The sequence below is a fragment of the Schistocerca americana genome, chromosome 1, assembly GCF_021461395.2.
Source record: "Schistocerca americana isolate TAMUIC-IGC-003095 chromosome 1, iqSchAmer2.1, whole genome shotgun sequence".
Classification (NCBI taxonomy): domain Eukaryota; kingdom Metazoa; phylum Arthropoda; class Insecta; order Orthoptera; family Acrididae; genus Schistocerca; species Schistocerca americana.
Genome location: NC_060119.1, coordinates 474,886,307 through 474,910,491, shown reverse-complemented (window position 1 = coordinate 474,910,491; position 24,185 = coordinate 474,886,307). Strand labels below are relative to the sequence as shown.

General features: G+C 41.2%; 1 protein-coding gene across 1 annotated transcript in view; it reads left to right on the top strand.

The window, feature by feature from the left end:
- Window positions 1–24,185, top strand: part of LOC124623963 (mutS protein homolog 4-like) — a 303,421-nt gene that overhangs the window by 160,096 nt on the left and 119,140 nt on the right. Inside the window, exon 10 of the mRNA XM_047149077.1 lies at window positions 9,680–9,819. Coding sequence (XP_047005033.1) covers window positions 9,680–9,819 — 140 coding nt within the window. The remainder of the gene's footprint in view (window positions 1–9,679; window positions 9,820–24,185) is intronic.

The window sequence follows — 24,185 nt, the reverse complement described above, 5'->3', positions numbered from 1 at the left end:
AATTTAGTGCAGAGGAGTAGCTGCTCTAACTCTGAAATCTTGTAATTTGCAAGCTGTGTAACACAGCATTCTACTCAATGGAGCACTGAACAATACATAACTGACATACAACAATGAAACTTCCAGCAGTTACACATTAAACACAGTCATGTGTAGGGATGCCAACAGCATTTCGCTCCAACACACCATTGGTGGAAAATTACAAATATTCCAGAATTTTTTGGACAGAACTCGTATGACAAGGCTGCTCTCACATGTGGCCCTGCTTGTGATAGGGTAGGATAAGCCTGTGACAGGACTGGAGTAGGAAGTGCTGGGAGAATGGATTGGACAGCTCTTGCTCTTGGATTTTCCATGGGGATGTGACTGCTGTGTCAAGGGTTTGGGTATAAGAGTGGCAGAGGTATGGACCAGGATGTTATATAGGTGGGTGGACAATAGCATGTGAGGATATGGCATGGGAAATCTGTTTGTGGACTAGGTTTGAGGGGTATTGCCTGTCTGTGAAGGCTTTTGTGAGGCCTTCAGCATACTGGGCAAGGTAGTTCTTCTCAGTGCAGATACAGCATCCACAGTTAACTAGGCCGTACGGGAGGGATTTTTTGGTGTTGAAGGGAGAGCAGCTGTCAAAATACAGATGGTGCTTAGTGGGTTTAATGTGGATGGAGCCATCAGTGATGTAGAGGTCAACATCCAGGAAGGTGGCGTGTTGATTAGATGAGGACCAGGTGAAGCAGATGGGAGAAAAGATGTTGAGGTTGTGAAGGAATGAGGATAAGGGATCACAGCCCTGAGTTCAGATCATGAAGATATCATCAATAAACCTGAAGCAGACTAGGGATTGGTGTAAGAGTGTGTCATGCGGGTGCCCATAGCAGTGCCGCAGATTTGTTTGTAAACCTTCCCTTCAAAGCAAAAGTAGTTGTGGGTCAGGCTGTAGTTGGTAAGACATATAAGGAATGAGTTGGTGGGCTTGTAGCCTGAAGGATATTGGGAGAGGTAGTGTCTGATGGCAGCAAGGCCATGGGCGAGAAGGATGTTGGTATATAGAGAGGTGGCATCAACAATGGCAAGTAAACACCCATGAGGTAAAGGTGTGGGCATGGTGGAAAGTTGATCAAGGAAGTGGTTAATACTTTGATGATGGAGGCAAGGTTTCAGGCAATTGGTTGGAGGCGGTGGTCGACAAGAGTGGAGATTCTTTCAGTGAGAGCACAATAGCCCGATACAATAAGGCATCCAAGATTATTTAGATTGTGGATTTTGAAGAGTATGTAGAAGGGGGATATGCAGGATATTGTTAGGGTGAGGAGGGAGGTGGACTCAGGTGAGAAATTCTGGGATGGGCCTACGGATTTCATTGGGGATTGGAGTTTATTTGGACTTCTGGGATGGGATCATTCTGGCAGAGCTTGTAAGTGGAGGAGTCAGAAAGCTGGCAGTGACAGCACTTCATCGCAAGAGTAATGGAGCCTATATCTGCAGGGAGAATGATTAGGTCTTGATCTGTTTGCAGGTTTGTTATTGCTGTCTTTTCTTCTGCTGAAAGGATGTGTTCTTAGGAAGGGGCCTGGGAAAGGACAGTGAGACCAAGCTGGAGGTAAGGAATTCCTGGTAGCTGACTAGAGATGGTTAGCTAGTGAGTCAATGGATAGGTCTGAAAACTAGCAAGTTTTATTTCTTTTGTGTGTGCCTATTGACAAATCATTGGTTCTGCTTTTCAGTGAGTGATCTCCTTTAATCTCAAATTTATGTTGTAACTATCAATTTTGTTTGTGCACCACTTCATAGTTTGCATGTGAAGTTTGTGCTTCATTCAGCCATTAGAGGCCACCCGGCCTGCTAATACGACAGCAGTTGCATGCACAGTCTGCCAGCTGTACCCCACTGTTGGAACTAATGACTATTAAGGCCGGAGTGCAAGGCTTTGCTGGCAACTTGTGTATTGCTAATAATATTGTACCTTGTCTTCCGTATGTGTATACTGTTCAAGCAGTGAATTAGCGTTCTTTAGTTAGAATACTTTTTGGCAATGAGTACAGTATTTGAATCCATGTGTCCCACTTCAGTCATTGGTCCTTTGAGTTTGATTCTCATGTTTCATGGAGGCAGTGCTTAAATCTCTTCTTGAGCAGCAGCAATCACTGACAATTGCGATTTCCAGTTTAATGACTACACTGACACAACCTGCGGCGCCGTCAACTACGTATCCGCTGACATTCACTGCATATGATGATGCAGAAGAAGACTGGGATGCTTAGAAAGAATGTCTATGATGACATTTCCAGGCATTTGGGATAACAGACGTAAACTTGTGCAAAGCCCTTTTTTTGTCATGGAATTCATCTTGCACATATCAGTTGTTGTGCCAGCTCATCCCCATACAAGAGCTTTCAAATCTTTCTTTTGATCATATGTGTGAATTACTCTCTACCTAACACTGTATATGTACTCATGTTATTGCTGCTCATGTAGAATTTTACTGCTGCCAAAAATGGCAAAACAATCATATATGGCATGGGCAGCAGAACTACATGGACTTAGCCATCATTGTAATTTTGTGACAAATGTTCATAAGAAATCCTATGCAGATCAAATAGTTTGTAATGCAATCATGTGTTTTGCTCCTGATAGGAAAGTTCAAGAGCGAGCTCTATAGTGTGAAAATCCTACGCTTGTGGAAGTATTGAACATAGCTCAGTCATCTGAAGTTTCATGGGCTGCATGTAGTCAGATAGAAGCCTGGTCTGAAGTTTCAGAAATAAGTTCCTCTCAGTCTTCAGTCAGTTTGCAAGGGAATGTAGACATTATTGCAGCAATCCAGCAGATGGCTCAGCATTTCATAGGTAATCGTCATTCGTGTCAACAGTAGTCCACATCAAAATAGCAATAGCCCTGTGCCCTGCTGACTTTATGCCCACACTGCCTACTGAACATGCATGGACCACTTGTCCCAAGTGCTGGGCAATGTGTAATTGGTACCATAGGAAAGGACACACTGCTTCTGTATGTAATGCCTTTCCATACCTCTATGAGAATGAAACAAACATGGATGTGAACAGTGTGTGAGTAGTGACGGTGTCATGAAGCAAGTTATACCCTGAAGTGTATGAGTTTAACAAACTATTGAGAATACAGGTGGAAATGTGTGCAGCAGCAATGTTGGTGAATTCTCGTTTTATGTGGATATCAGTTCTGCCCTCTGACTACAGTTGTCACAGAGGCTGGAGAGTAATAACAAACAACAGATTCCCATTCTTGAGCAGTTTTCTGCCTGTGACTTGCAAGATTGTGGATTGTTCATTAACATTCCCAGTTGTGGACAATGCTTACATTGAAAATCTGTTTGGTTTAGATGCTTTTAAAATTTTCCATCGGTGATGAAGTGCATTTGGTTTCTCAACAAGTTCCGTATCAACAGTTAGATGTTCTCTGTGCTTAATTTACCTCTGTTTTCTCCTGGAGGGCCACGCAACAAAACTTCAGGCTCATATTATGATGAAACAGTCTGCCTGGTCCCATTTTTTCTGGGTCTGCCCATACTGGTAACTTTACAGGATCAAGTACAAGCAGTCTTAGATCATCTTCAATCATTTGATGTATTTCTTCCAGTGAATGGTCAACACCAGTGGTGACAGAAAAAAACCTACAGGTAAATTATACCATTGTGGTGATTTTTGATGTGCCTTCACTGATAATGTGCATGATTTCAGAGATCGTGCATCCATACAGTTCACAGGCCTTCTTATAGAGGCCACCTGGGTCATCTCCCTGGTGCACTCTGGTGAACCTCCAAAGAAACAATATTATTTAAGTTATCGCAAATGAGTGCTCGGCCGGTTCTATAACCTGTATTACTATTCTCCATTCATTGTGTTCAATGCTATGTGCAGTCTGTTCTTCATTGTATTTTATGTTGGCTCTATAAAGTACTATGTTCTATAAATCATTGTTGTTCTTGCTTTAACAATTTTTAAAAATCTACGAGGGTGGTTTGAAAAGTTCTTGGAACAGAATAGAAAAAAAGTACTTACATCAGTGAAACTTTATTTTTATTTTTCAATGTAGTCTTCTTGTAGATTAATGCACTTGGTCCAACGAAGTTCCAATGCCTTGATCTCATCTCAAAAATGAGTTACCTTCAGGCCTGTAAACTAATTGTCAACTCTGGCTATCAGTTCTTCATTTGAAGTGAATCTTCGTCCACCAAGAAAAATTTTCAGTTTTGGGAAGAGATGGAAGTCTGACGGTTCTATATCAGGTGAATAAGGCAGGCGTGGCAACAACTCATACCTTAGTTGATGTAATTTTGCCATGGCAACATCACATGTGTGCGGGTACACAAAACAAGATTCACGGCACCCATCTTGCAGGTAATTTTTTCATTTCTAATTCTTCAGTTAAAATGTGATATACCCTATCAGATGACATCTGGCAAGGGTGAGCAATTTCACGCACTTTCAATCCTCCATGACCATTTTGTGCACTTTTGCAATGATTTCTGAAGTAGTGACACATCTTGGCCAACCATTGCACGGATCATCATCTAAGCTCTCCTGACCAAATTTAAATTCTTTTTCCACGTGGCAACAGTTGAATATCAAGGAGCACAGCCCCCAGTGTATTCTGGAAATCAGCATGAATGTCCTTTGCTTTCACACCTTTCTTTACGAAGTACTTAATCACTGCTCGAATCTCAATTTTTTCCATCTTCGCAAATCACTACACTGGAGCACCAACAGAGTCACGTCACTGCCACAGGTCTCTTTCAAGAGCAGTGACATGGCACATGTTTACAGGCAACAGTCCAATGAACATCACGTGAACAACTCAGTGCGCTAGGGCTGATCTCTCATGGTGATTCCGAGAACTTTTCAAACCACCTTGTATTAATACACAGTCAATCACTGATACCTATCCCTTGCTGCATCCTGACAAGCTGTCAGCAAAATGTCAAATGGCCATTATTTTCAAAGAATGACTTGGCCAAGGCATATTTAAAAGAAGCTAAATGTCTTCTAGTTATCAAACCCCGTCTGTGCATTATCAGTACCAGTGTTTGTCTTTTGGTATGACAAGTGCACCAGCTCTGTTTCAGTGCTTTTTAGAGCAACTTATTCATCAGTTTCAGGCTTGGTCAACTATTTAGATGACATGGTAGTGTCTGGTGCCTCTACAAAAGAACATGTGCAGAACCTTGCTCTATTTTCTGTTTTACAGTATTCAGGGGTAAAGTGCAATTTAGAAAAGACACGTTTTTTCAGCCATCCATTTTTTATTTAGGTTTTGAAATGTCACATTCTGGCATTAAACCATTGCACCAAAATATTGATGATATTGCTGCATTGCCACACCCCACTTCCATCAAAGGATTACAGGTATTTTTAGGCAAAATTGTGTACTACCACAAATTCATGCTGGATGCTGCTACTGTGGCAAAACCGCTCCATGCAGTATTATATAAAAATGTTCCTTTCCACTGGTTGCTGGCTTGTGATCAGGTATTCAAGTTGTTGAAATCTAAGCTGCAATCAGCTCCTTGTTTGAGCACTTTTCAGCTGGACCAGACAAATCTCTGGCATGTGCTTCTGATCCTTTCAGAAACTATTTTGTATTACAGGATCATCTTTCTATTTGAGACAGAGAACTGCTGTTAGCTACAGAGACACAGCTCCCTGGGTTGAAGTCCTGTCTGCCGTTTGACGTGAGGTTATGCATTTATTAGATGTGAACCACTGGGTTGTGTCACACAGTGTTAGCACAAAGACACGTCTTTTGGCCAGACATAGATGGGGAAATAGTGCGAGTTGTTGCAGCCTGCCCACAGTTTGCCGCCCATGAGGCAGCTCCCCATGGTTTTTGTTGTTGTGGTTGGATCCAAAGCAGCCTTGAGAAAGAAATTATGTAGATTTTGCAGGATCTTTTTTGAATTTCTACTGGCTTGTTGTAATTGATGCTTATTCTAGGTTTCCATATGTGGTGCGTTATCTGTCTAGTTCTGTGTTGGCAAAAATTTCTGCTTTCTCAAAAACTTTTACAATGGAAGGTCTTCCATGTACACTCCTGGAAATGGAAAAAAGAACACATTGACACCGGTGTGTCAGACCCACCATACTTGCTCCGGACACTGCGAGAGGGCTGTACAAGCAATGATCACACGCACGGCACAGCGGACACACCAGGAACTGCGGTGTTGGCCGTCGAATGGCGCTAGCTGCGCAGCATTTGTGCACCGCCGCCGTCAGTGTCAGCCAGTTTGCCGTAGCATACAGAGCTCCATCGCAGTCTTTAACACTGGTAGCATGCCGCGACAGCGTGGACGTGAACCGTATGTGCAGTTGACGGACTTTGAGCGAGGGCGTATAGTGGGCATGCGGGAGGCCGGGTGGACGTACCGCCGAATTGCTCAACACGTGGGGCGTGAGGTCTCCACAGTACATCGATGTTGTCGCCAGTGGTCGGCGGAAGGTGCACGTGCCCGTCAACCTGGGACCGGACCGCAGCGACGCACGGATGCACGCCAAGACTGTAGGATCCTACGCAGTGCCGTAGGGGACCGCACCGCCACTTCCCAGCAAATTAAGGACACTGTTGCTCCTGGGGTATCGGCGAGGACCATTCGCAACCGTCTCCATGAAGCTGGGCTACGGTCCCGCACACCGTTAGGCCGTCTTCCGCTCACGCCCCAACATCGTGCAGCCCGCCTCCAGTGGTGTCGCGACAGGCGTGAATGGAGGGACGAATGGAGACGTGTCGTCTTCAGCGATGAGAGTCGCTTCTGCCTTGGTGCCAATGATGGTCGTATGCATGTTTGGCGCCGTGCAGGTGAGCGCCACAATCAGGACTGCATACGACCGAGGCACACAGGGCCAACACCCGGCATCATGGTGTGGGGAGCGATCTCCTACACTGGCCGTACACCACTGGTGATCGTCGAGGGGACACTGAGTAGTGCACAGTACATCCAAACCGTCATCGAACCCATCGTTCTACCATTCCTAGACCGGCAAGGGAACTTGCTGTTCCAACAGGACAATGCACGTCCACATGTATCCCGTGCCACCCAACGTGCTCTAGAAGGTGTAAGTCAACTACCCTGGCCAGCAAGATCTCCGGATCTGTCCCCCATTGAGCATGTTTGGGACTGGATGAAGCGTCGTCTCACACGGTCTGCAAGTCCAGCACGAACGCTGGTCCAACTGAGGCGCCAGGTGGAAATGGCATGGCAAGCCGTTCCACAGGACTACATCCAGCATCTCTACGATCGTCTCCATGGGAGAATAGCAGCCTGCATTGCTGCGAAAGGTAGATATACACTGTACTAGTGCCGACATTGTGCATGCTCTGTTGCCTGTGTCTATGTGCCTGTGGTTCTGTCAGTGTGATCATGTGATGTATCTGACCCCAGGAATGTGTCAATAAAGTTTCCTCTTCCTGGGACAATGAATTCACGGTGTTCTTATTTCAATTTCCAGGAGTGTATATTAGTTACAGACAATGACCCCCAGTTCATTTCTCAGGAATTTGAAAGTTTCTAAAAAATGGTGTCCTTCTTTTCACTCTCAATTGAACAGGGAAGCAGAACAACTAGTCTGAACATTAAGACTCAGATGAAAGAATACATTTTGGATTTGATACCAGAAGTAGCTCTTTACTAGTTCCTCAGTTCTTATAGGTTCAGCCTTGTTGGGGACAAGAGTCTGGGAGTGTTGTTGCACAGTTGTCAGTCCCAGACTCTGTACATCTGCTTTGGCCAATGCCAGGCTGTCCGCTGGCACCGGTGTCACAGTGCTTCTAGCCTGACACAGCTCTTTGGGCTTGAGAGTTTGGCCTCTGGCCAAAATAGCTGCCAGCAGAACACATTGCTGATGCCTCCGTGTCATCTGCAGGACTGAGGGGAAGGCGCCATGACACTTCGACCAGCTATGACCAAGCATGGCAGCTGCACACCAGGTGAGCCGCCGAGGCCCCTGCATCCTCCGTCTGCCTTGTTGTCTCCTAAATTGCAGCCAGTGCCCTTTCCTTGTCTGCTGCCCCTACTGATGTTTCCACAATTGTCTCCTCTGCTGTGGGTGCCCCCTTCAGCTGTTGGGGACCACAGCTGGACCCCAGCACCCACCCTGTCACAGCAGACGCCTCTCCTGCTGCTGCCTCCATCATAGCCAGCACTGCTTGTTCTGCCATCTTCACTGTAACCTCCTTCCCTGGTGTTGGACTCAAGTGTGGAAACTGAAGCTGAACCAACATCACCTGTCCTCCCATACAGCCTCTCACAGGGGGGCGGACTTCACACATGCCTGTGCTCACTCTACTTTCAACCCTACACATGACTCAACAACCTACATTGACCACAGAAGAAATAGATGTGAGCACAGTGCTCAGTTCTTCACAAAGGAAGAAGAGTGCTGTAACTACCAATTTTGTGTGTGTGCTGCTTGATAGTTCACGTGTGAAGTTTATGCTTAATTCAGCCACTAGAGGCCATCTGGCCTGCTAATACAATCGCAGTTGTGTGCCCAGCTGGCCGATTGCACCCCTTGTTGGAGTGAATGACTATATAGACTGAAACACAAGGCTCCGGCAGCCACATGTGTATCACAAATTGTATTGTACCTTGTCTTGCATGAATGTGTACTGTTCAACAATAAATTATAGTGCTGTTGGGTTAGAACAATTTACATTCTATAAGAACTTTTCTGCAATGTTATAATAATAAAATTCTGTGTAGAACCTACAGCAGTGTATTAGCCATTACACAGTTACTGTTGAGCTGTGCTGTCAATTTCTTCCTCCACTATTACGAAGTGAATAATGTAGTAATTTCCAGTCTAATGTGGGAACTACCTACAACTCAGAGAATGCACACACTTCTGTGTGCTGATCATTGCAAAATCTACTTATCTCAATGTTTTTGTACTTCATGTTCTGTCGTAATATATGTAACAACTCCTCCTTTTCCATAATCCCTAAGGTGCTTGAGTGCAATCTTTCACCTAACCCTGTAGTTACATAGTCAGATAGGCACAGGATATCTCTCTTTTCAGAGTTCTCTAAATTTTCGAGACAAGAAACTCCTCTACCTTATCACTCAATCCTCTAAAATAAGCTACCTTTACTTAATTCTGTGCATTCTTAGTAATTTTGTGGGACTATTCTGTTATTTGAGCTTCCTTCATAACAGAGTGCCTGAATCCTGATTCTAACCTGAAAAGAGTACCCCTCTCTCTCCCTCTCCCTCCCCTCCCCCCATCTCCCCTTCTCTCTCTCTCTCTCTCTCTCTCTCTCTCTCTGACACCAGTAACCACAGGGATCTTGCTTCTTGTGATGGTCCCCACCCCCATACATTTTCTGCAAGAAGCTCAGCCAACCTATCTTTCGCTCTCTTATTCAGGTGTAGACAGGTTGATTGGAATACCTGTGTATTGTGCTTGAATGCTGATGAATTTTTTTGTACTGCTATATGTGTTTATGCAGCCCCAATCAGTCAACTACAAATGAATTCTTCCTTTCTTCATTTTTTTTCACACTGAAAATACTTTTTTTGCCTGTTCTTGCATAATAATGACAATGGGTGGACTGACATGAAAATAAAATGTATTGGGTTTTGCTATATACACCTATTTCACATGTAGTTCTGATATTTGTTAGTGCTGATAATTTATGCTTTGTTTTGTTGCAGGATTAGTGAAAGATCTTGCAGAAGAACACAACTTACCACTGAGAGTTAATCTTAATTCCACCAGGGGCTTTCACATTCAAATGCCAGTTGGGAAGAAACAAAAATTTAATCAGACAGATCTTCCACCAGTTTTCATTCAGGTACTGCTATGTCTTTACGTATGGACTCAGACAGCTACATTGAACTATGATGCTTTAAAACAAATGTCTTATATGCAATGCGTATTGATATGCTCTGTGTGAAATCACATGGTCAGTCTAGTGAATCCCATGCAATGGCTCCAGACAATGACTTTGTTATTGTGTGTAAATAATAACACGACAAAATAATTCTGCTTCATGATCATCATTACCATCTATTGGATCATTCTGGTGCTCAGCTTGTTTCAATGATAATTTAGATAGTGAAAAACTCAGTTTTAAGATGTAGGATGAGAGTATAATCCAAGGAATACAAATTTTAAATTACTAAATGTTTTAACTTCAAGATTCAAATTACAGGAATAAATGACAAACACTGTTTTGACTGATGACCACATAGTTTGGTCCCTTCTACACCCAACAAATGACAACCACTGTTTTCTAATTCTGTGTTGTTATCGTTGTGGTCTTCAGTCCAGAGACTAGTTTAATGCAGCTCTCCATGGTGCTCTATCCTGCACAGGCCTCTTTATCTCTGAGTAACTACTGCAACCCACATCCTTTTGAATCTGCATAGTGTATTCATCCCTAGGTCTTTCCCTCCACACTTCCATGCAATACTAAATTGGTGATCCCTTGATGCCTCTTAACTTGTCCTACTGACCGATCCCTACTTCTAGTCAATTTGTGCCACAAATTCCTCTTCTTCCCAGTTATGTTTAGTACCTCCTCATTAGTTATATGACCTACCCATCTAATCTTCAGCACCCTTCTGTAGCAATACATTTCAAAAGCTTCTATTTTCTTCTTATCTAAACTATTTATCATCCACGTTTCTCTTCCATACAAGGATACACTCCACACAAATACTTTCAGAAAAGATTTCCTGACACTTAAATCTATACTCGATGTTAATAAACTTCTCTTATCCAGAAACCCTTTCCTTGCCATTGTCAGTATACTTTTTATATCCTCTCTCTACTTCAACCACCATCAGTTATTTTGCTGCCTAAATAGCAAAACTCATCTACTACTTTCAGTGTCTCATTTCCTAATCTTACTTCCTCAGCACCACCTGATTTAATTCAACTACATTCCATTATCGTCATTTTGCTTTTGTTGATGTTCATCTTATATCCTCCTTCAAGACACTCTCCATTCCTCTCAGCTGCTCTTCCGGGTCCTTTGCTGTCTCTGACAGAATTACAATGTTATCGGCAAACCACAAAATTTTATTTCTTCACTGTGATTTCAATTCCTACTCCAAATTTTTCTTTTGGTTCCTTTACTGCTTGCTCAGTATACGGATTGAATAACACCAGGGATAGACTACAACCCTGTCTCCCTCCCTTCCCCACCACTGCTTCCCTTTCATGCCCCTCGACTTTTATAAGTGCCATCTGGTTTCTGTACAAATTGTAAATAGCCTTTTGCTCACTGTATTTGACCCCTGCCACCCTCAGAATTTGAAAAAGAGTATTCCAGGCATTGTTGCCAAATGGTTACTTTAAGTCTACAAATGCTAGAAATGTAGGTTTGCCTTTCCTTAATCTCTCTTCTAAGATAAGTTGTAGGGCCAGTACTGCCTTTGGCGTTCCAACATTTCTACAGAATCAAAACTGGTCTTCCCTGAGGTGTGCGTCTACCAGTTTCTCAATTCGTCTGTAAAGTATTCACATTCGTATTTTTCAGCTGAGATTTATTAAACTGATAGTTTGGTAATTTTCACACCTGTCAACACCTGCTTTCTTTGGGACTTACATTGTTGTATTCTTCTTGAAGCCTGAGGGTATTTTGCCTGTCTCGTATATCTTGCCCACCAGATGGAAGAGTTTCGTCATGGATGGCTCCGCCCAAAGCTATCAGTAGTTCTAATGGAATGTTGTCTGCTTCCAGGGCCTTCCTTTGACTTAGGTTTTTCAATGCTCTGTCAACTTCTTCATGCAGTATCATATCTCCCATTTCATCTTCATCTATGTCCTCTTCCATTTCCATAATGTTGCCCTCAAGTACATCGCCCTTGTATAGACACTCTATATGCTCCTTCCACCTTTCTGCTTTCCCTTCTTTGCTTAGAACTGGTTTTCCATCTGAGCTCTCGATATTCATACAGGTAGTTTTCTTTTCTCCAAAGATCTCTGTAATTTTCCTGCAGGCAGTATCAGTCTTGCCCCTAGTGATATATACCTCTACATCCTTACATTTGTCCTCTAACCATCCCCGATTAGCCATTTTGCACTTCCTGTCGATCTCATTTTTGAGATGTTTGTATTCCTTTTCACCTGCTTCATTTACCGTGTTTTTATATTTTCTCCTTTCATCCATTAAATTCAATATCTCTTCTGTTGCCCAAGGATTTCTACTAGCCCTTGTGTTTTTACCTACTTGATCCTCTGCTGCCTTCACTGTTTCATCTCTCAAAGCTACCTATTCTTCTTCTACTGTATTTATTTCCATCATTCTTGTCAATCATTCCCTAATGCTCTCTCTTAAACTCTCTACAACCTCTGGTTCTTTCGGTTTATCCAGGTCCCATGTCCTTAAATTCCCACCCTTTTGCAGTTTCTTCAGTTTTAATTTACAGTTCATAACCAATAAACTGTGGTCAGAGTCCACATCTGCCCCTGGAAATGTATTACAGTTTAAAACCTGGTTCCTACATCTCTGTCTTACCATTGTATAATCTGCGAGGGTGGTTTGAAGAGTTCTCAGAATCACCACAAGAGGTCAGCGTTACTGCAATGAGTTGTTCATGTGGTATTCATTGGGCTGTTGCTGTAATGTCACTTCAGTGCTCTTGGAAGAGAGCTGTGGCAATGATATGGCTCTGTTGTTGTTCCCACATAGTGATTTGCAAATATGGAAAAAATCGAAATTCGAGCAGTGATTAAGTATTTCGTAAAGAAATGTATGAAAGCAAAGGACATTCATGCCAATTTCCAGAATACACTGGGGGACTGCTCCTTCATATTCAACTATTGCCAAGTGGTGAATGAATTTAAATTTGGTCGGGAAAGCTTAGATGATGATCGCTGCAATGGTCGGCCAAGATGTGTCGCTACTCCAGAGATCATTGCAAAACTGCACAAAATGATCATGGAGGACTGAAAGTGCATGATATTGCTCACCCTTACCAGATGTCATCTGAAAGGGTGTATCAAAAACGCATGAGAATGGATGTATCGGAACAATGTTTGGCCCGTTTTAGGAGAAACAAACAAGATTTTCTGCACTAGTTTGTGACCACAGATGAAACTTGGGTGCACTACTATACCCCAGAGAGGGGGGGGGGGGGGGGGGGGAAATACAGTCAAAGGAGTGGCAACAGCTGATTCTTCACCACCAAAGAAAGCAAAAACAATTCTTTTTGCAGGAAAGGCCATGATATCAGTGTTCTAGGATGCAAAGGGGACTCTGTTAGTAGATTATCTCCCTACGCGGCATACAATTACTGGACAAATTGTAACAAAAGATACGCAGATGAAGGCCAGGTTTAGCAAGGAAGAAAGTTATCTTCCATCAAGACAATGCGCACCCGCACACATGTGATGTTGCCATGGCAAAATTACATAAACTAAGGTATGAAATGTTGCCACACCTGTCTTATTCACCTGATGTGGCTCTGTTAGGCTTCCATCTATTCCCAAAACTGAACATTTTTCTTGGTGGACACAGATTCACTTCAAACGAAGAACTGATAGCTAGAGTTGACAACTATTTTGCAGGCCTGGAGGAAACTCATTTTCAATATGGGATCAAGGTACTGGAACATCATTGGGCCAAGTGCATTAATCTACAAGGGGACTACATTGAAAACTAAAAAAAAGTTTCAGTGATGTAATTACTTTTTTTCTGTTGCTTTTTGAGAACTTTTCAAACCACCCTTGTATCTGAAACCTTCCAGTGTCTCCAGGCCTCTTCCACGAATACAACCACCTTTCATGATTCTTAAACCAAGTGCTAGCTATGATTAAGTTATGCTCTGTGCAGAATTCTACCAGGCAGCTTCCCCTTTCATTCCCTATCCCCATTCCATATTCACCTACTACTTTTCCTTCTCTTCCATTTCCTACTATCATATTCCTGTCTCCTATGACTATTAAATTTTCATCTCCCTTCACTATCTGTCTCTTCATCATCTGCGGAGCAAGTTAGCATATAAACTTGTACTGCTGTGGTAGCCGTGGGGTTCATGTCTATCTCGGCTACAATAATGCGTTTATTATGCTTTTTATAATAGCTTATCCATGCTCCTATTTTTTATTTATTATTAAACCTACTCCTGCTTTACCCCTATTTGATTTTGTATTTATAACCCAGTATTCACCTGATCAGAAGTCTTATTCTTCCTGCTACTGAACTTCACTAATTCCCACTATATCTAACTTGAACCTATCCATTTCCCTTTTTAAATTTTCTAACCTACCGGCCCGATTAAGGGATCTGACATTCCACGCTCCGAACTGTAGAACACTAGGTTTCTTTCTCCTGATAATGACATTCTCCTGAGTAGTCCCTGTCTGGAGATTCAGATGGGGGACTATTTTGCATTTTACCTCTGGACTATTTTACCCAGGAGGACACCATCATCATTTAACCTTACAGTAGAACTGCATACCCTCGTGAAGAGTTAAGGCTATAGTTTCCCCTAGTTTTCAGCTGTTTGTGGTACAAGCACAGCAAGGCCGTTTTGGTTGTGTTACAGTGCCACATCAGTCAATCATCCAGACTGCTGCCCTTGCAACTACTGAAAAGGCTGCTGCCCCTCTTGAGGAACCACACATTTGTCTGGCCTCTCAGCAGACACCCTCCATTTTGGTTGCAACTTCGGCACGGCTATTGGCATTGCTAAGGCACACAAGCCTCCCTGCCAACAGCAAGGTCCATGTTTCATGGACTCTGAAATAAAGATCCTGGCAAGTACTTACCTTTAAGAGGCAATATTTTAGTACTACTGACAGATGCATATGAAAGAATAAGAAACTATCCTACCCCTTAACTCAACAAAGTGTTCCCACCTACATAGAAATTTTATCCCTCCATATTCAGGGACTGCACATTGACTAAATCTGAAATCAGAGATGGGGCAGGCAGACAAGTGACCTCGACTAAGTGCTGACTCAGCTTCATGTGCCATATGCTTACTTTAAGGCCCTCATTTAATCCAATGAATGATCCATCAGTCAAAGCCTGTATAGACAGATTAGCAAATTATAATTAATAATATTGAATAAATCCCGAAAGATTAATAATGGTAGACAACACTGCTGAATTATGTTTAAAATCAATTAAAGATTTATTGTAACAAATGAGTAATCAGAAAATTGTAGCCTCACATCAGGTGCAGTTAATAGTCAAATAATGAAACTGTGCAGAACAGTAAAACAGCATAATCGCAAGACATGTGCATACATATTCCCTTGTCATTCCATCAATGTAAGAAAACACATATATCATTCAAAGTTTGGTGGCAATCTTCACTAAAGTAAACCATGTAATATTGTTGATAATTTGGAATAATTTGCATGAAATAACATTAAGTCCTTGAAGCCCAACAGAAACGAACATTAACAGCAGTAAATAATTTCTAAGTTCAGATCTACACCTACTCACCCATTTGCAAAGCTGATGTTCAAATAAAGGCTCTACATCAATTATCAGACTGATTGCATGATACATTAAGTTCTCCACAGAAATACAGTACTAAATAGGACTCAGCATTTGCTCAAAGTCATGCTCATGTCCCACACTTTTCACACAGTTGAATTTTTATCCTGCACTCTAAGTCTACCTCTGCACCTTTGAGAAATGAACTATATCCCATATCCATACACAAAAAATTGAAGTCTTAACTAGTGCGGCTAGCTCACTGCCCAGAGTGTTATCAACATCAGCACCACCCTTGCCTCTGCAAGTGCCTCCAGCGGACTGCACCAAATTACCAACTGTGCCGAATGGCCACAGGGATGCTGACCCATGTCCTATTATGCTCTTGATCTAGTATCAGATAACAATTAATGCAACAACTTTAGTAAATTGACCACCATTCAAAATTAACACCAGTTACATACACACGCATGTCAGAATAACTGCTTCTCTTCAAAATTTGTTATTTTGCCTCCTCTCATGATAACAAAAGTGCATCAGAACATGAACTATTAATTAAAACATCAAATTTTGCCACCAGTCCATTCCATTTCAAAGACAAAATGTATATTAAACAAACAGATATGAATAAAGCTGGCTACCTTATATGGAGTATCTTTCAGCTCTCTATTCATTGGTGCTTTCAGATTTTTAGTTAATCATTACTTTTATTTTTGTATCATTTGAATAACCAATAAATTCACTATTAAATTATAGAAATCATTGTAAATGAAGAAGATCAGTCAGTGATCGATATATAGAGAAATAAACTGTGATTTAAATGAAAAATCTAATGATCTACGAGCTGTGTTCATAAATTTGAATAAATTCTTAGGTAATAAATGTTTGGGTGAAGACGGTCTTTATTTAAATACGTTAGGATCCAAAATTCTTAGTAAAATGTTCCCTGATTCATGTAAAATTATGAAAAAATAGCGGAAACTGATAAGATTTGATGGGGATGAGAAACAGTGTTTGGTAACGAAAACTGCAATATCAAAATGGTATCCAAGAAAGTGTATGCTTGAGGCCATAAATAAGAAAGAATGTCCTTACGTAATGCACTTGAGTATAACTGGTCTAAGTGTTGACTTTTCAAACAAAATTCATTAAGTGGATGAATTACAGATTATTCTATCTGAATGTAGAAATATCAATGTTATTTGTCTCAATGAACACTGGTTTGCATCTGACAATATTAATACTCCCAATAAAATTGAAAAGAGAAAGCACCTGGAGACTCTTGCATACTTACTCATTCTGATACAAAATATGAAATAAGAAATGATTTTAATGATTTGAATGGTGTGTGTACATTTGAAAGCTGCTTTATTGAGTGGAGGGACCTAAATCTTGTAGTAGTTTCTATTTATAGGTTATCAGAGAAAGCTACAATTAAAGCTTTTCTGGTGAACTTTCATTACCTACTTGAAAAGCCCAGTAAAGAAAAAAGGACAAAAAAGTAATGGCTGCTGACTTCAATATTAACACTGTAGTTGAAAGCAATGACATTTCCAAATTCACAGATTTAATAAAAAGTTTGGCTTCAAAATAAACTTCATGCAACCCGCTAGAGTAAATGCACAGTCAGCTATCTGTATTAATAATATTCTAACAAATTATGTGTTTGAAGATGTTTATAAATTTTGCATAGATTTAGGAATCTCTGACCACTCTGCATTGTTCATTGAACTACCAGAAATTAACAAATAAATTTCATGTAAGAAAGGCCACACGAAAAGAAACGTCAGTGACAAAAATTCAGTTACATGTAGAAATAAGTTAAGAGAGACTGAATGGCCTTACAACAGCTGTATTCCGAGTGACAGTAACTTTAATAATTTTCAATTAGCTTTCTTGAAATATTTAATCTAATTTTTCCACTTAGAACCACATGTAACAAAACAACTAATAAACTTAAATGGATAACTCAGGGTATAAAAAATTTCTAGTGCCAGGAAGATAAAACTCCAAAATGAACTGAAATATAATAGAAACAGGTGTTTTAATGGGTAGTTTCGTCATTATAAAGCTATATTTAAAGAAGTTCTGAAGGCAGCCAGACAAATGGCAAACATTAAGTTCATTGTATGACACAGAAGTAAAACAAAAACAGTGTGGTTTTTTTTGTCAAATGACAGTTAGGTGTTAGGGTTAGAAGTAATGAAATTTCTAGGATTAAAGTAGGTGATAGCCTTATTGTAAACTGAGCTCAAATATCAGAGTGTTTAAATCAATTCTTCATAAATGTGGCAAAGAAAGATGTTGATGTAGCAGAGTAAAGTAAATCCCTTTGAACTCCACCAAGAAGCTTAGTATCTTATGGATTTAAAAAAAGCCACAATAAAGGATGTGACAAATGTAGTATTATCACTAAAAAATAAGAACTCTGCTGGGTGGGATGGAATACCCACTAAAGGATTAAAACAATTGACATAACAGCACCTCCCCTAACTAAAATATTCAGCCAATCTTTTGAATAGGGATGCTTTCCCGATGTTTTGAAGTATGCCAAAGTTAGACCTCTGTTCAAGAAAGGGTTGAGGGAAGACATGGGAAACTATCGGCCTATTTCTGTTATTCCAGTCCTGTCAAAAGTTTTAGAGAAAGTAGCTGCAAACTAGATCAACAATTTTATTATATAAAATGATATTATTATTAGTAACCAATTTGGATTTCAACCAGGAAAAAACCAGAATGAGATTTTCACTCTGCAGCAGAGTGTGCGCTGATATGAAATTTCCTAGCAGATTAAAACTGTGTGCCGGGCCGAGACTCGAACTCAGGATCTTTGCCTTTTGCAGGCAAGTGCTCTACCAACTGAGCTACCTAAGCACGACTCACGCCCCGTCCTCACAGCTTTACTTCTGTCAGTATCTCGTCTCCTACCTTTCAAACTTTACAGCAGCTCTCCTGCACACAGTTTTAATCTGCCGAGAAGTTTCATATCAGTGCACATTCCACTGCAAAGTGAAAATCTCATTCTGGAAGCATCCGCCTGGCTGTGGCTAAGCGATGTCTCCGCAATATCCTTTCTTTCAGAAGTGCTAGCTCTACAGGGTTCGCAGGAGAGCTTCTGTAAAGTTTGGAAGGTAGGTGACGAGGTGCTGGCAGAATTAAAGCTGTGAGGATGGGGTGTGAGTCGTGCTTGGGTAGCTCAGTTGGTAGAGTACTTGCCCGCGAAAGCCAGAGGTCCCAAGTTCGAGTCTTGGCCCGGCACACAGTTTTAATCTGCCAGGAAGTTTCATATCAGTGCACACACTGCTTCAGAGTGAAAATCTCATTCTGAACACAGGAATACTTTGTGGGACTGGGTTGTAGCTAGGGATAAGGGAACTTTTCAATATTGACACAGATGGAAGGAGCAAGGATTCATGGTGGTGGAAAAAATGTGAAAAATTACGAAAAAAATCTTAGAATTACATCCGAAAAAATTCGCAAATATACATCCAAATATCTGTGAAAAATCACGAGAAGGATGAAACGGATGCAAAAGGGGTAAACAAAATGAAATCTGAGGGAGTTGACGATAGTGAAATGCGAAAACTCACTGAAAACCTAGTAATCACCAGCAATACCTTCAGTTCAACAGCTGCCACCCGTTCCTTACCAAGAAGTCCCTGCCATACAGCCTAGCCACCAATGGTCATTGCATCTATAGTGATGAGCGGTCCCACTTGAAATATACTGAGAGTCTCACTGAAGCCTTCACAGACCATAATTATCCTGCCAACCTTCTACAAAAAAAAATATCCCGTGCCTTATCGTTCCAGTCTTCCACCACCTCCCAAAGTCCCATTGTCCAGTCACAGAGGAGCATTCCCCTCATAATTTAGTACCATCCAGGACTGGAGCAACTGAGTTACATTCTCCGCCAGAGTTTCTACTATCTCTCGTTGCGCTCTGAAATGTCCTGCCCACCATCCTTCCCATCAGCACCAGCTTTTCTGAATTGTGCAGGGAACTGCCCCTGCTATATATTCTACGTTCCCATAATCCTCCCAGCCTCAACCTTTGTTAGTCATTGTCCTCACCCATCCAGCCCCTTCCCTGTTCCCACTACTACAAAGCCCTGATTCCACCATTGCACACAGTCTTTTTACTTCTCTCCTTTTCCAATATCCCCACCCCCTTCCATCTAATCTGCAGCACTTCATTGTCTGCAACCCATACCGTACTATCCCTCCCCTCCATGCCCCAGCCTCGTCCTTACCCCCACTCAGTTGCCACTCCCATCTCGCACTGGTGTTGCTGCTCAGAGTGTGGCCTCAGTTGCGTGAGACTACAGTCATGTGTGTGTGTGAGTTGTGTTTGTGTGAGTGAGTGAGTGTGTGAGTGTGTGTGTGTGTGTGTGTGTGTGTGTGTGTGTGTGTGTGTGTGTGTGTGTGTTTATATCTCTTCCATTTTTGACGAAGGCCTTACTGGCTGAAAGCTTTATTTGTGGTAGTCTTATTGTTGTGCCTACCTGCAACTCAGCATCTCTGCTGTATGGGAGTAGCAACTTTCCTTTTCATAATATTGTTATGTTCCATCCTGGACTCTCTAATATCAATTTGAATATGAGTCTTTTCATTATGTTCATCACATTTCTGCTCCATATGACTGAATTGAGCTTCCCAATGACTTTGCTTCTGTCATTAATTTTTTTTATTAATGTATAAATTTCAATTTCCCTCTTTTTCTAAAATGGACCTCATATAGTAAAAGTTGTCAGTTTTTTTGATGTTTTCCTCTCCATGTAAAGTTCATTAGTAAGATATCCTCCTTTTTTATAATTAATTTGTAAAACTCAGTTTTTATATTCAATTGCTAGCTAATTACATATACAACATAATTTGCACCCTCTACATCTTGTACCATAATTACTTGGTCACCAGCAAACAGTAAATGGTGCAGATATGTTCCATCAGCAATCTCTGGCCTCATTCAGACTTCAAAAATGGTTTTATCGTATACAATCAGCATCTACCAGAATTTAGATTATTTTAAAAGGAAGGTTTACTTTTAGTGCTGTATTTGTAGATAGGCTGTTGAGTAATGTAACCATTGTGTGAAAAATAATTTTCAGGTATAGTAGTGTTCTGGGCTGAGACATGTGGAAAATGCAAGTTTTTCTTACGTTGTAGGTGGATATGTATGGGATATGATGATTTAGTTGCATTTCTCTTATAATATTTAAAATTAGTTTATCTGAAAAGCAGGATAGATTTATAAGTAATTTTAAAAAGCAGCAGACTATTTATTTTTAAACAAATGAAATAAGACTACTTACCACTGCCTATCTCTGACCTAATCCACATCAGTCCACCCACTCCATGTGATACTCAGTGAAGCCTCATATATCAACAAAAATAATTCATTTTTGAGAATGTAATGCAAATGGATAGATAAGAAATCTACTCACCAAGCAGTGGCTGGAGAAGACACATGTAAAGGTATTGAAATCTTAAGTTTTTGCAGCCAATGGCTCCTTCTTCTGGCAGATGTATCAAAGGGGAAGGAAGAGGGTAAAGGAAAATGACTGTTGAGGTTTAAGAAATGGAGAGCTTTCAGAAAAGTCACCCCTAACACTGTGTCAGAGGAGACTTACCAGACAGGATGAAAAGGAAGGAATGACTAATTGTTGGGGACTGCACTGGATGAAATTTTCATCCAGTGCATTTCCCAGCAGTCAGTCTTTCCTTCTCATCCTATCCAATAAGTCTCCTCTTGCCCCATTTCCTAAATCTCACATCATTTCCTTCCCCTTCAACCTTCCTGTCAGAAGAAGGAGCCACTGTCTCTGAAAGCTTGAAAATTTCAACACCTTTATATGTGTTTCTTATCTATCCACTTACATTATACGGGGGTCATTCCATAAGTCATGGCAACTATGGTATATTGTATGAACATGTGACATCACGGTTATCACAGTAAATACATTTGAAAGCCCACGGGAAACAGTACAGATATTGATTGACTTAGTGGGCAGCCCAAATCTACCTGTACTGTCTTTTCAATGACTGTTATTGAACAGTTTTTAACAGAGGACTGGTGTTGGACTGTGCAGGAGTTAACAACACTGATAGATATGTCAAGAGCAACAATTGTTCCGCATTTTATGGCAGGACTTGATGGTGTGCAAGAAGTGTTGAAAATGAGTACCACATCAGTAAACACAGGTACATAAATGGATGCAATACGAGAGCAGCCATATCAACCTGGAGCAATATGAGCAGGAAGTTGGATTATTGCAATTGATAAAACTTGGGCTTGAGTGTGTGAACCAGAATTGAAGATCCAATTAGCAGAATGGTGTTATCCAGGTTCACCATGATGACACAAAGTGCAAGAGAATCCCTCACCCATGAAGGTCCAGCTCATTCTGGCATATGGCAATTACGGTATTGTGGATTGTGACCCTGTTAGGGACAGCTGCACTATCTATGTCCAGTATTACTGCAACTTTATGCTGTATCACCTGCAGTGCACACTTCAATGAAAACATACAGCACTGCTGGATAATGCAGTCAGACTACATGATAACACTACTACCCACACAGTGGTGTATGTGGAGCACCCTCGACCACCCACCCTACTCACCAGACCTCAGTCCATGCAATTCCAGAACAGAAGAAACCATTGCATGGGAGACACTTTGCAAACAGTGCAAATATCTTCATGGTATTTCAGTGACAGGTAGCATAGATTTACGGCAATCCTAATAGCAGTCAACACCTTTCTCAATGCTGTGTGGCTACATGAGAGGACTATTTTGAAGGACAGTAGTTGATTTTAATTCATTTTTGTTCCACTTGTACTGATGCCCAGTGAATTTGCACAGAGTTTGAATTTGTGTGTGTCATTTCACCCTTTGCCATGACCTCCTGTATTGGAACCAAATTATATGCTAGCATTCAGATACACACTAACTTATTGGTTCAGCACACATTTAGGAACTATTGTGTTGTCACACTACTGCAAGATCTACCATAGTTGCCAAGACTTCTAGAATGACCTTCATATTTTAAGTGAAGCCTCAGTATCAGGAGGATACTGCTAGTGAGCTATATTCTGCTGTTGTTTAGGTATCACAGAGTATCATCTGGATTAGGTGAATTGATGTGGAAGTAGTGACAGCTGGGGAGGGATGTGGTGTGTGTACAGAGGGAGGGCAGCAGGCAAAGAAGATATCAGTTCAGGTGAAGAAACAGAGATTACCCAACTGCAGCCAGTTTAATTGCTTTTTTAACACAAGAATATAGAGGAACAGAGTTTGAGGGAGGATGTGAAATAGAGAGTGGATGCCAAGAAAACAGTATGCAGAGGGCATATAGTGTGAGGGAGGATCCAGTGATCTAAGGAGTTATTTGTATACGCAACTGAAGTGAAGACCAGAGGAAATATGAAACTTTTAATGAAGAGGGAGGGAGTTGTGAGTGGAATGGAAATAGGAGATTAGGAAGTGGGAAGAGGTAGGTGGATGACAGGGAATAGTGAAGATAAGGCTGGGAGCTATGCAGGATCAAATGTTGTGTTGGAAGAATAGGTCCTACCAGAGCTCTTTGGAGAAGCTGCTATTAGGATGGATGAACCAGATGGTAGAGGTCATGAAAAGCCATTGACTTTGACATGTTGTGCAGAGAAGGTTGCTGTGCAGCTGGGTGGTCAGTTTTGACATTGGCCACTGTTTAGCACTGACCATTCACAGAGGTTGGACAGTTGTTTGGTTGGTGGTCATGGCTATCCAAAAATCTCTGCAGCAGTTGCAGTGAAGCTGATATATCATACGGCTTCTTTCCAAATGGCCTTGGGACCACTGAGGTAGAATACACCTGTGGTAGGAATAGTTAGGAACCAGATTAGTGTAAGGTTGTATCAGTTGGACAGTGGAAAAAAAACCAATTTAGAAGTGGTAAGAAAGATTTTGGTAGGATACTGCAAATTATTATGTCTTGTCAGAGAGTGTGTTCCAAGCTTTCCACTGCAAATTGTATTGAGGGGGGTGCTAATGTGTGCCTAGTTAGCAGATGTGAGTTTACTATTCAAAGAATATTTCATGTTACATCTTTACACCTTTTTGTAGAACAGATGTGGATGATAGTGCCTGTCACTGAAAACTTATGCAGAACTTTCAGTGTATTGGTAATGGCATTGTTTTTCACTGCACATAATGGCTGTATACGCTAAGACTGCAGGTTAGAGATGTTTTCAAGTGAAAGGAGTGGAAACTTCCAAAACTTTCAAAGAGAAAATTTTATTAACAGTGGTCTTTTGCAAAGCCACCAGAGAGTTGTTGCTCAATGTCCAGGAAGAGAGTTCTTAAAACAGATAAGGATCAAGTGAACTGAATTTGAGAGGAAGTAGTGAGATTATGAAAAAACATCAATGCTGGGGTATTTAGGGCCTTAAATCATAAAGATGTCATCAGTAAATATGAATTTCACAAAGAGTTTAGGTTTTTGGGTAACTAAGAAGGTCTCTTTTTGGTGGCCAGTAAACCAGCATGAAAATGCCATATCCATATCCATAGCTATGTTGTGGATCTGTTTGCATGTTTGTGAAGTGTAGTAGCTTATGTAGTGGGTGACTGTTGAAGATGTTGGGTGACGTATATGACAGCTGGATCATATTTCAAAATATTTGTTTGAGACCTTTATACAGACTCTGTTATGCTACAGAGCTTTGCATAAACGTTTACCTTTTTTCATATTATAATTTTACAACTTCCACTTTTACCT